General features: G+C 34.7%; 1 protein-coding gene and 1 long non-coding RNA gene across 4 annotated transcripts in view; both read left to right on the top strand.

Moving 5' to 3' along the window:
* The window catches only part of Picot (putative inorganic phosphate cotransporter protein picot), a 44,414-nt gene extending 41,822 nt beyond the window's left edge, over positions 1 to 2,592 (top strand). For both annotated transcript variants that reach the window (XM_071711155.1, XM_071711154.1), the window contains exon 8: positions 39 to 2,592. In XM_071711155.1, the coding sequence (XP_071567256.1) occupies positions 39 to 224 (186 nt within the window). In that variant the 3' untranslated portion in view covers positions 225 to 2,592. The remainder of the gene's footprint in view (positions 1 to 38) is intronic.
* Positions 2,593 to 10,546: 7,954 nt separating this feature from the next.
* Positions 10,547 to 12,543, top strand: LOC139775260 (uncharacterized). Of its 2 annotated transcripts, none has more exons than XR_011718782.1 (5): positions 10,547 to 10,775; positions 10,830 to 10,980; positions 11,054 to 11,261; positions 11,357 to 11,738; positions 12,394 to 12,543. It is a non-coding gene; the product is annotated as an uncharacterized lncRNA (long non-coding RNA). The 2 variants fall into 2 exon arrangements; XR_011718781.1 differs by having other exon boundaries at positions 10,548 to 10,775; positions 10,830 to 10,975.
* Positions 12,544 to 13,476: the final 933 nt, after the last annotated feature.

Genomic DNA, 13,476 nt, shown 5'->3' with positions numbered 1-13,476 from the left:
TTGAACATACAATATCTATGTGATGCTATTATTTTCAGCCATCGCATGCCAAATGGAGGACCGTGTTTATGATCTGCGCTGGTATTTATATCTTTTGTGCGACATTCTATGCAATTTTCGGTTCTGGTCAAAGGCAAGCATGGGACAATCCAGATAAGGATGACGACAAGAACGAGAAGAATGAACTGGACGGTATAAGAATCGTGAACGAGACTCAACATTGACAAATGAATATTTTATCGATAAGAGTCAGTGATGATGCGAGGAAATTAACACTGACGACGTGACAATTGTGTCCACTTGGCCATTTCTGTTTATGCACATTCATTCCCTCCCTATTATTTAGCCATTCGAAACAAATCGAGTACATTAAGACATTTAAGTTAATCTCAGAATTGTATTTTTCTTTTTCTTTTTACCGTAATAATATAAAATTTTTTATGCTAATTGTCACAATTTGCGTTGTAGGTATGTCTTCATACTTTTGTATTGGATTGCAAAAGTTGTACATCAATTGCTTTAATGTTATATTGTGAGTTTCGTGTGAAAGACAATTCGCATGTGTGTAAGAAAGAAAGAGAGAGGAAGCGAGAGAGAGAGAGAGAGAGAGAGAGAGAGAGAGAGAGAAAGGTATATGTAGAATATACTCATAACCAAGCTACCGTTACAAGCTTCGGTTCACGTCATTCATTGTATTTTATAATTTATCAATTTTTACATAATAATTTCGCGTATTATGTAGAATTAGAAAGTCGCACTTCAAGAACTGGCATGTTAGAGAAACGATGGGAGAGATGATTCTCAAAAGAAATTTAAAAAAAGCGAAAACTATAACTTGTAGATAAGCGAATTTCCATAAACTTACCGGAGATGTCATGACAACAAATAAATCAAAGCGGGTATGATTTTGACGAGATTATAAAAGCCGTTACATTGTTTCTTAATTGTATATCGAAGTTATCTGTACAATTAAGATGTTTAAATTGAAAATGAATCAAATTGTATATCGCTGTTTGAATATACGAATGCGAGAGAAACAGTTCAAGTTTTTTAAGCGCAATATTAAACTCATTTGTGATATACGGCATTGTTATTCGCGCAACATTAGCTTTAACAGAGTCGATATACGACGTGTATCCCAATAGCATCTCTGCAATCTCGTTCCACATTCGAATAAAACTTTAATCTCGGTCTTCCTACTTTGTAATAGCGCATTAGCTGCTTTGCTATTTTTTTTTAATGGGATGTATGCGCTAAGATTCATAGGATAGATTTAATTAGATTCACGATGATCATGCCGGAGAAGGATTTGTCCTAGTGTTTCCCAATGCTTATCTTCGGGGTAGATTTCGTTGTTTGTAACCTGACAAACTTGTGGCAGCAGTATTAGAGCAAAGATCCTCATCGTTCATCTTTTTTTAATACATCACTTTTTACTGTAACTACTGCCATTTTGTATTGCGTGCGTGGCTTGGGTGAAAAGGGAGATAATAACGACAAATCCCATTTTTGTCGCGGGGCGAGGGAGAGGCCGAAGGCCTTTACCTGTAATCGAGGCGTTGCAAACAGCACAGTGTATACAATACAAGAATGGTGTTTATACATATTGTAGATATTTGCGCGTAAGAACCCTATTAAGTTATAGTTGTAGGTATTAGATGAGTTACTGCTCATAGTTATTTATATAGCGTTCACAAAGAACAAGAAAAGAATCATTACCTCCAGCCTGAAATAGAAATTGTCAAACTAAATGTTTTCGCACTTATACATATAGTAGAAAGCATCTTTTTTTTTATATTCGATAAGCCTTTCTTTTTCATAAGCTGCACAAACCGAACGATAAATCTGACGACAATTGTAATTTCTTTTTCTATACGGTCTCGAGTATCGAGGCTACTTAATGAAATACGTAATCGCGCTACACGCTCGCGAGGATAAGTCTGAAACAATCGAACTGTCTGAAAATGAATTATTAAATAACATGTATTAAAAATATTTGTTGGCTTATTCATCTTGCGATTTTATACGAAAACTTTGGAAATAAGGTAACGGCGTACGTTAATTGTTAGTAGAAGGGAAAATGGATGCGAGTGCGTCCTGTGATCGTGTATCTACAAGTGCCTTCGACAAGTGGCGTTTGTTTTTCTTTTTATAAATAATGTACTCTTAAAATAAATTCTCGCGTTACGTCTACGGAGAAAAAAAAGTCAAAGTGTTTGCGAATATTGTTTTGAACTCTCACAAGTATGCGAATTTCCATGTGAACTTGAGAAGATATTAATCGAAAATTACTTTACCGCATCTCTTTACTGTAGCTTAACGCGATTAATACAAAAATCATGAATGTAAATCGATTTGAAAATGAATTTGATGGGAGATATAACGAGGAAGTTACCCCACGCTTAGATGATAAAGTAATTTAATGCAAAATTTCGCAAACTCATATTTTTATACAAATATTTATATATAATGTACATAAGACGATACACGATGTTACAACACGATGTTAAAACATATTTTTATTGTTGGGATTGTAAAACATATGTGATAATAGAACTGCAAGTGAATAAAATAAGGTACAGCTGTAATAAATTGTTAGTTATTTGTTGTTATAGTTTTATTAATATGCTATTTTCTTTATAAAGTTTGTATGAAATGTTTTATAACAAAACGTTTGTATCTCTTTTGGAAACAAAATACTATATCGATTTAGCAATATGATAGATTCATTCAGCATTGCAGTAGATTGCATCAACCGTGTTCGTATTAACCACATTTTTGGTTGCAAGCGCAAGAGCCCCATCGTGTTGGAAAATGCGCATTTTTCGCGACAGGCGCGAAATGTTTTAGACGCGCGATATCCGGACAGATGGATGGGTCGAGGTGGCCCAATCATTTGGAGGAAGGCACTTTGAACAGTTCTTGCATTAAAATATGAGAATATTTTTATGCAAAGTGGATTAAACCTACTGGGGATACCACTTAAAAAAAAATGCGCCATGCTATCTACCGCAAAGTGGTGTGTGGAAATGATAGCGCTCTATTATTTTCTTGCCACAGAAAGAAAAAATAATTATTTTTTGGCTCGCGATCTTATATCGCGATTGCTATTCATGTACGCACAATTCACACGCAAAAAATATCATTCTAGTGCTAAGAAAACCAATTACTCCATTTTAGTTCTCTTCTTTTCAGTACTTGTTATCTTCACAAAGAATATTTTTTTGACAATAATCTTAAAATACATTTATCACTCTCTTTACTTAAAACAAATAATATTCTGAATTCTAATTGTTTAATTCTTCAATTAAGAATATAAAATTAAAACAAAAATTCGATTTGCTTATTATTTTGACTTTTCTTTGATAATATTTTATAATGTTCTTTGAAGGAGTATACATTCTTTTTTCGAGTACATGACAAAGACTTTTTCTAAAATTTGTGATGAGTACATTTTAAGATTATTATCAAGAAAATATTCTATGTTAAAGATAACCGTTACTTACTAAAAAAAAGGAGTAATTCGAGAATTAAAATTATGTACATAATAGAAAATCAAGAATTAAAATTGTGTACATAAGTAAAATTTGTGAATTACAATTATGTACATAATTTTAATTCCCGAAAAATTTTTATGTTATAACATAAAATAAATTCAGAATTAATATTTTGTCTAGACATAATTTTAATTCTGCATTTTCAATTATAGCTTAATAATAATTCGATGAATTATAAGTATGTCTAGACATAATAATAATTTCTTTTCTTTGAGTATCAATTTAATTTGGTAGAATTTTTATGATGATATTAAATAGCAAAACGGCGTGCCGTATACGCACACGCAAAAAATATCATTCTAGTGTTAAGAAAACCAATTACTCAGTTTTCTCTTCCTTTAAGTAACGATGATCTTTACAAAAAATGTTTTCTTGATAATATTACTTAAAATAAATAATATTCTGAATTCTAATTCTTCAATTCTTCAATTAAGAATATAAAATTAAAACAAAAATTCGATTTGCTTATTATTTTGACTTTTCTTCGATAAAATATTATAATGTTCTTTAAATAAGTATAAATTCTTCTTTCGAGTACATGACTTTTTATAAAATTTGTAACGAATACATTTTAAGACTATTAGGGTGAAAGACCCAATTACTGACAGTGTCCATATTACTGTCAATCAAAATTAAAATAATTTTTAAAATATGAAAACTATATCTTATATTATTTTATTAATTTTTAATAAAATCTTCAAGAAATCTGGTTATTATTATAACAATAAACTGAAACTAAAAGCCAATCCACTAATTAAAAAAAATACTTAAAGTCCGAGAAACTCATTTTTCTGCTGAGTTACGTCCATTTTTATTAGTAGAGTAGATGAAAGTAGCTGCAAAGATTATCGATTATAGGCAAAATTTGAATAGTAAGTCTCACGGTAACACATTTTTCTGATAAAATAATGTTGAAATTAAAGAAAAAAAAATATATATGGATTAAATTATTAATTTTTATAATATAATTATTCATGTCAGTAATATGTTCACTTTTTCGTGTTTTTCCTAATACTGTCAACAGTATTATGGACATAAATCCTAATACTGTCAACAGTATTATGGACATAAATCATGAAATGAACATAATACTGGCAGCTTGGTGAATGACAGAATAACCTCTAAACTTCTATGTCGACTTTGTTTTGATGGATAAGAGCGTAAACACGGATCATCGGAATACCTATCATTCTCACATATTAGATACCTATTATTCTCTTAAAATTTGCTTGACACACCTGGTGAGGTTGTCATGTAAGTATACTTAGGTATATACTTAGGTGCAGAAACGAATATTCCCTCCGTTGTGCAAACCTTCGGCCGGCAGCAGTCGGGAATAAAAAGTTTGGTTAGAAAAACTACCAGTAATGTGTTCATCTGGTTGCCAGAATTAGGAACATAAAATTTAGAGGTTACCAGTATTAGGTGCAATTGAGCTTGGTCATTATTATATTAATTAAAAATTAAGAATCAATTTTATTTAAACTTTCTAATTTTATTTATAAAGTTCATAATTGGAGCAATCCGAAAAAAATATTTTAAAAAGATAAAGTATCATTGCTTGTATATATATATTAAATCAAATGTTACTGAATGCTTAATATGCCAGTAATTGGGTCTTTCACCCTATCAAGAAAATTTCTGTGTACATGTATGCATGTACACACGTATGTACATACGTACGCACAAAAAATTTTTCTATGCTGTTAGAAAATTTTATTTTTATTTAAAAAAGGCGAGAAACTATCATCGCTCAAGACGGGGTTCCAGCGTTACGCGCCGCTCGTGCGTAGCCATCGCCGCTTGTAATAAACAATTGCCCACGCGCCGATCGCGAGGCGGCCGCATCTCGCCGCGCGCTTGCATTTAGCGGTGGGCCGGGCTAATACGGCGATTTTTAATCATTAATAACTCATCAACTATTCCGAAAATTGTAAAATGGTACATGACTTTTCGACTCAGTTTGGTCCGCTCTATCTGGATACCCAGGTAGAACAGCAAGTCACAATAAAATCAAAATGACGTCAAAATAATGGTAAAATAATGGTAAAATGACCAAAAATCGTCATTTTGCAGTCATTTTGACATCATTTTGACTTTATTGTGACTTGCTGTTCTACCTGGGTACGAGCAAAGTACCAAACGTTCAGGGACACCCTGTATATATATATATATATATATGTAGGGGAGACCGGGGCTAAACCGCCAACGGGGTTGAACCGCCAAATCAAATATCTCGGAACCTGTATATTGTGCGAACTCGCTATTAACATTGTAAACGCTGCTTATGGTACCCATGTGACCAACGGAGTTTCGGCAGGTTACCTGCCGTGTTATGATTTTTATGAGGGCAAACGTGTTTTCGGAAGGTGAAAGTGAAATTTTCTGCGCGTGGAAATATTGTAATATCTGTAATAATGTTTGCTATCCAAATCTCGAGGTACGTGATTATAAAGAGTAATGCATGCTGAACACGAATTCAGTGTAGTTTTTTCATTATCATTGATGTCTAATATTTCGTGGGCGATCAAACCTGAAACTTATGTTTGGGGCTTATCCGCCAGTAAGCACCCGGGGCTGGTCCGCCAGTCTCGTCACTGTGGCGCGCCGGGCGCACGACTTCAGCTCACGGCGATTTCAGGTTAGGTTTCCCTCGAGCGTGATTCTGTCTTCCCTTGCACGTGCGTCAGTTTGTGTAGGAGGGAAATGGTACGCACGTATCGTCGCAAAACGGGTGTTTTGGCCGACCAAAAAGATGGCGGACCGTTGTTTTCGAGATCGCTCACGCTCACGGCACGTCGGCGAGGTATGGCGAGGCACGGCACGGCTCTGAGATCCCGCGATTTCCGCGCGAGAGTTGACATGCCGCGCGCGCTGTAGATCGTCCCGACTCCCGGCCGCGGTAAATCGTCGTTGTTGGTCGTTGTGTCAGTGACAGTCGCGCGTGCGACCGCATCGTCCAGCGTTCGCCGCATCGTCTCGGCGTCATTGTCGCCGCCGTTGTAGTGGTGGTGGTGTCGGTGGTGGTCATCGTCGTCGTCGTCGTGGTAGTCGTGGCCGTTGTCGTCGTGGTGGTCGTGGCCGTCGTCGTTGTGGTGGTCGTGGCCGTCGTCGTCGTGGTGGTCATGGCCGTCGTCGTCGTCGTCGTCGGCGCGTCGAGGAATCGGCGCGAGGACGCCGTCGAGTCGGTAAAATGGTCGCGCTCCACCGCGAGCTTTTCTAACCCCCCTGTCGCTATTTATCGCTCCTCCGCGAGAAACGCGGCTTGGTTAGGTTGCTCGAGGGTCCGCGCTGATCCTATGGCACCGGAACGCCGTCACGCGTATTCCCCGTGGTTGCCCGCGTTGACAATGTGACGTGCCGTTGGGGAGTTTACGATTTGGTTAACCTCTGTATTCACGTGCCTAAATTGTTTTATGGAATAGGTAAAACAAATATTTTTTAATAATGTTTTGCATAAAAATTTTAAATAAATTTTTATATTTTTCTCTTAAAAAACAATTATTAAAATGTATCCTATCATTTTTCAGGATTAGATGTACGTATATGTATTGAAAATGCAGTGTGGCGGATTAGCCCCGGGGGGGTGGCGGTTCAACCCCGGCATTTTTGAGATTTCAATTTTTCCACCGTTGTCGTTTTTGCTCTATACCGGTTAAACAAAGCAACATAGATAAAAATTTCCTATATAAATTTTGTAGCTAAAGGTTCACTCTTTACAGTGGTATACCACATTTAACTAAAATTATTTATTTTCTTGTTAAAAATCGGCACCGAAAAAAAACTGGCGGTTTAGCCCCGGTCTCCCCTATAGTATAGTATAGTATATAGTTTGCAGCCTTATGGCGAACCGAACTAATATATGAGAGACAAAACTTGGAATTATTTAAAATTTTAATTTTTTTAATTTTTATTTAGGCTTATGTTAAATTTGTTAGTAAATTCGACGTTATGGTCATTTTCAAAAGATTTCCAAGTTGTGTCAATTGGCCTCCACGTGGTGTCTCCTGGAAATGCTTTATAAAAGCAGCTAACAATTGACACGCTTATATATTTTTGAAATATATGTATAAAGAAATAATTGCAAAGGTATAATGATAATATGATATAATTATATCAATAATTATATGCAATAATTTCTTTATACATATGTTTCAAAAATATATGTACAATTTACATAAGTACATATCGGAAATTTATTGTAATAGTTTTTCATTAACTTTTGTTATTTATTTTTATTTCAAATTTTTTAAATATAATTTTACATTAATTTGAAAAAATAGCAATATATTTTTAATAAATAAGAATTCTGCACAATTTCTTTTTTTTTAAGTACTATGCAATAAGAATACTGACTATAATTTTGACTATAATTTTGACAAATTCTTAAATCTTTATTACTCTTTAAACGTAAAGTAATTACAGTTTAAAAATAGACAAAAATTTACTGAGAAAAAGTGACCCCCTAATTTTTTAAGCAGTGTAGAGGAGACCGGGGCTAAAACGTCTACGGGGTAAATCCGTCTAATCAAATATCTCGGAACCTGTATATTGTGCGATCTCGCTATTAACATTGTAAACGCTGCTTATGGTACCCATGTGACCAACGGAGTTTCGGCAGGTTACCTGCCGTGTTATGATTTTTACGAGGGCGAACTTGTTTTCGTGGTGAAAAGTAAAATTTTCTGCGCGTGGAAATTTTGTAATATCTGCAATAATATTTGCTCTCCAAATCTCGAGGTACGTGATTATAAATGCATGCTGATTATAAAGAGTAATGCATGCTGAACACGAATTCAGTGTAGATGTCTAATATTTCATGGGCGATCAAACCTGAAACTGATTTACCCCGGGGGGTAGACGGTTTAACCGCGGCATTTTTGAGATTTCAATTTTTCCACCGTTGTCGTTTTTGCTCTATACCGGTTAAACAAAGCGACGTAGACAAAAATTTCCTATATGAATTTTGTAGCTAAAAGTTCACTCTTTACAGTGGTATACCACATTTAACTACAATTATTTATTTTGTTGTTAAAAATCGGCACCGAAAAAAAAACAGACGGTTTAGCCCCGGTCTCCCCTATATGTTTTACATTAACATGTAACAGTTTCATTGTTTATTTATTATTAATTTACTTCTTTTCTTTTTTTGAATGCTATGTCTTCATATACCAATATAATTAAGTTAAATAGCCGGTTTTTATAGTCCGTTTTGCTTCCTCACAGAGGAAGCTTTGTTTTCGTAAAAAAATTTGTTTTTATTTGTTTTTCTGAATGTGTTCAGAATGTTCTAAAACGTCGAAAAATTGTAATTTTAAAAAATGTCTGTATGTATGTATGTGTGTGTGTATGTGTGTATGTGTGTATGTGCCAAATTTACCGAAATTTCTATAACTCCAGAATTAATCAACCAAATCTTAACGAATTGTATATGAAATATGGGTAGAATTTTCCGGGGAGTGCTATAGAATGTATAGTTTTTCGCTATCTATTTTCTGGAAACCGATTTTTTAAATTTTTTTACCCGTAAGAATTAGAAAAATTAAAAAATCGGTTTTCAGAACATCGGTAACGAAAAACTACACACTCTATAGCACTCGCCGGAAAATTCTACCCCTATTTTATATGGTTTTAATACAAATTCGGTCCAATAGTTTTTAAGTTAATAACGTTTTTTTTAATTTTTATAATTCTTACGGGTGATGCACTCCCTGGAAAATTCTACCCTTATTTCATATACTTGTGGTAAAAATTCGGTCCAATAGTTTTTAAGTTATTAATGTTCAAACATACATCACCCGTAAGAATTTCATTGTTTCATAGTTTTTAAGTGTGCAAGTAGAAACCTTCGCTCACAAAGCTTCCTCTATGAGGAAGCCAAAACAAATAAATAAATACTAATAATTATGCATCGAATAAAATAAAAGCTTAAGGGGATCCTGCAGCCGTATGATTTACCGACATTATCGTTTTCACATAAATCTTTTAAACAATTGCATGAGGAAGCAATGTGCAAGTTTCTACTTGCACCATTTCTCCATGTTTATATTCAAAACCGTTTTAAATATAACATTTTAAGATGTTATAAACCAATCATAGAGTCGTATTAGCATCTTAAAACATTATAAGATGATTTTGAAACAAGAAGGGACTATGAATACGGACCAATAAATTCGTTAAAATTTGCAAAATGTATATTAAAATAATAATTGCATGCTTATATAAGATTTGTTTTTAGTATAATGATTTTTAAAACTTAAAATAATATTAAAAGTTAATATCAAATTTAAATAATATTTAATAAAATTTGATATTAAATTTATTTTTGATTATAAAATTTATACTTTTGGTAAAAATTCGGTCCACTAACGAATGAGTAGTTCGCGGTCAGACATACATACATACATACATACATACAGACAGACGACAGTAGGTACTTATATATATAGATTTAAATTGCTTTTTAATCAGAAAAATTTTTGTAATTACGGAATTTTGTACTATCAAACTTCACTATTAAAATACTATACTTAAAAAATACATTTTTTAAGTACTTAATTTTTATTATATTCTTAAAATATTGTTATAACATTATTGGGATTATGTTGCATATTTTCGCAATGTCTGTGGAACATTGCAATATACAAAAATTCCAATGTTTTTGCAATATATGACGATGATGAAAACTGCAAGATTCTGTGCTGTATAAGTTCTATTTAATACAATTAATTTTATAATTAAAATATACAATTTATATAAGGAGTGGAAGTCCTTCCTGTACTCCGCATTGGCAGGAATAAATCGATCATTTACTACTATATAATTTATATAGACTATTTTTTCTTCCCTAAGAGCACAGTTGACGGAAAGTCGACGGCAAGTTGACTTTTATAAGTCGACTTCTAAGTCGACTTCTAAAAATGACGGAAAGTCGACTAAAAGTCGACTTCTAAATAGTCGACTTATAAAAAGACGGAAAACAGTCAAGCGACGCGTCATGCATCATCAATATGGCGGCGAATCTCAAGGAGGCTGGAGGAGCAGAGCTTACGCGAGTGCGAGGAATACGTGCCGCGAGACAGGACACGATAAGACGTCGTAAAGCGCCGCGCTATCAACCACCGCCACGAAACGTCGTCGTCGTTGTCATTCACAGTTCTCGTCATCATTGTCTTCCCGTTGACTTCCTCGATTAGATCAGAATACTGGAATTTGACTGTATGTACGTTGCAATATGTTTGAGACGGTTGTCTACAACAAGAATTGTTATAGAATGCCGTTACCAACCGACATGGAAGCGAAATTGCTGCGCCAGATAGTTCTTGCAGGTATGGCGGATCAAGTCGCGAGAAAGGTTTTGCCCGACGAGGTAAAAGAGGATCAGGATAAGGCCAAGTGGAAATATGCTTACAGGTTAGGTATGGTGTGTTATTAATTATCATCGATAATTAAGACCTATTGAATGCGACAGCTCTCCATTCTGAACCATCTTTCAGAACACCAGAAATGGAGGAACCTGTATTCATGCATTCTTCGTGCGTTCTATGGAAAATCAGTCCGGAATAGGTGGTTTATAAAGAGGTGTACGAAACGAATAAGATGTACATACATGCGAGATGTCACGGCGATAGAACCCGAATGATTGCCGAAATTCGCTCCCATGCTATGCCATCTTAGTGAACCATTGGTTGATCCACCGCCAAGGTATTTTTATCACAATTGTTGCTTTATAATGTTTTTCCTACTTATTTATAAAGATATTAATCTTCATTATGATCGAATATTATTCTCATTTATAGATATAATCAAGGAACCGGGAAGATCATTTGCCGCGTGTCTGGTACATTCGGAAAGGCCGGATGGGCACTACCATCGATGGATATAAAGCATCCGTGGACGGTGTCAAGTGGTTCGCGCATTTCTTCTTGAAGGGTCAAGTGTGCCCTAAGCTGAAACGATTTGTCCCGTCGCTGCTGACGACACCTGGGAGCATCACCAAGTCTTTCTTTCTGTTATTCTATTTTCTTTCAATTTCACGTTGATTCATCGAATAGATTACATCAATTCAATACGATTTTTTCAGATTGATACCACGCACTCAAGCAATAGTACAAACGCTGCAGTCGCAGGGAGTCGTGTCCAAATACAAACTGCTAGAAATCTGGGGTTCGGATAAAAAATGTGAGATTTTAATTTATAAAATAATATTTAGATATTATCATAGACTTCTATACAATACTAGACCGCTGACAGGCATCTCGGCCGTTATGCTTGCCGCCATGTTGATTTTAGTCAAGATATGCTATACTACAGATTCTATACAAGTGGTTTTATACAAGATTTCTATACAATAGTCTGGCATATACAGAATGCCCAAAAAAAGGGTTTAATACTACAGAAGTAGTGGTTCGATTCGGCATCCAAGTACGCTACACGTCGAAGGCATGACTTACAAACTTATTGATAACATGTACCAATATTTAACACAAAAACATTCGCCTGCTTCGTTATGTACTGTAATAACGAATGCAGATAAACGCACATCATGAGCAATTGAACACCTGATAGTGACTTAATTCAATATGGCCGCACCCTTCACTACCACTTGCACCTCGCACTCGCATCAGCTTTTCGGCAGTGCGTCTATAGATGTTAGTGGTCTAGTATAAAAGTCTGTGGATATTATATATTTATAATATATATATATATATAACAATATTATTATATATTTACAACATTATGATAATAATATGATATATATATATATATAATATATATTTATATAGCTAATTTTGCATATTGTTTCGCGATTAACGCTGGAATGTTTTAATTTTAGTTCTGTTGTCAGCTTACCAGAAGTGGCTGCCGGAATCCGCGCACGCAGAAGTGGCACAGATATGGCCGCCTTTGTAATTAAGAACAAAACATTAGGATTGTAATTATACAGTTTTTTAGATAATTAAATTATTTTATATATGAAAAAAAATCGAAATGCATCAGTTTTAGCCCTCTAGCAAAAGGGGTCGATTGTGTATCTTGAAATAATGAGGTAAAAATTACAAAAGTGAGAAAATTCATTAGCGTATCTACGATTTTATTGATCAAAATCTAGTAAAATCTGTTAACTTTTGTCATTTTCACCTCGTTTCAAGATGCACAACCGACCTCCAGACGTACGCGGCGGTTTATTTTATCGACTTTAAAAGTTGGCGGGAAGTCGACTTTTTATCATGACGGGAAGTCGACTTTTCATCATGACGGGAAGTCGACTTTAAGTCGGTGGTTTTTGCGACATTCGCCGACTTCAAGTCGACTTGAAGTTGACTTTTGTCCTTAAAAAAGTCGACTTCTCTGCCAAGTCAGTTTCAGTGAAAGTCGATTTCAAGTCGACTTAAAATCGACTTTTTGCTCTTAGGGTTCGTTACACCCAAATCTTTTTATTTTATAGTAGACTGTTATTATTTTATCAATTTTTACAGGTTTTTTGTTGCCATTCAAATAAAATTATAGTGAATTGCTAAGGTAAAACAGCCTTTTATATTAGAAGTCTGTAGGTAAAACGAAATATTATCTACGGGTGCGTCTGTAACAATAATTTATCGACACATCTCTTATTTCCTACTTTATTTCCTACGTTGGCCGCGAAGTTGCTAGGAGGGCGTTAGCGTACAGCGAGATTTTATGGTCACGACAATTTATCCGGGATTGTCGGTCTAAAGAATGTCATTTTCAAGAAGCAATTTGCTTTCGAGTTTATCAGATTCCATAACGCTCATATTCATAACATTTTCTATCCTTTTTGCAAGCGGACTTGATTCATTTATAAGAGTTTCAGTTTCCGGGCATTGAGTATTGCCTTTATCACTATTGTTTGAATGTATCCTGTGGAAAGTATATGTCTAATAGACAATCGGACCAT

The sequence above is a fragment of the Temnothorax nylanderi genome, unplaced genomic scaffold, assembly GCF_030848795.1.
Source record: "Temnothorax nylanderi isolate EJ_2023f unplaced genomic scaffold, tnyl_v1.0 TNYL_tig0095_pilon, whole genome shotgun sequence".
Taxonomy (NCBI): domain Eukaryota; kingdom Metazoa; phylum Arthropoda; class Insecta; order Hymenoptera; family Formicidae; genus Temnothorax; species Temnothorax nylanderi.
This window is presented reverse-complemented; position numbering and strand designations above follow the sequence as displayed.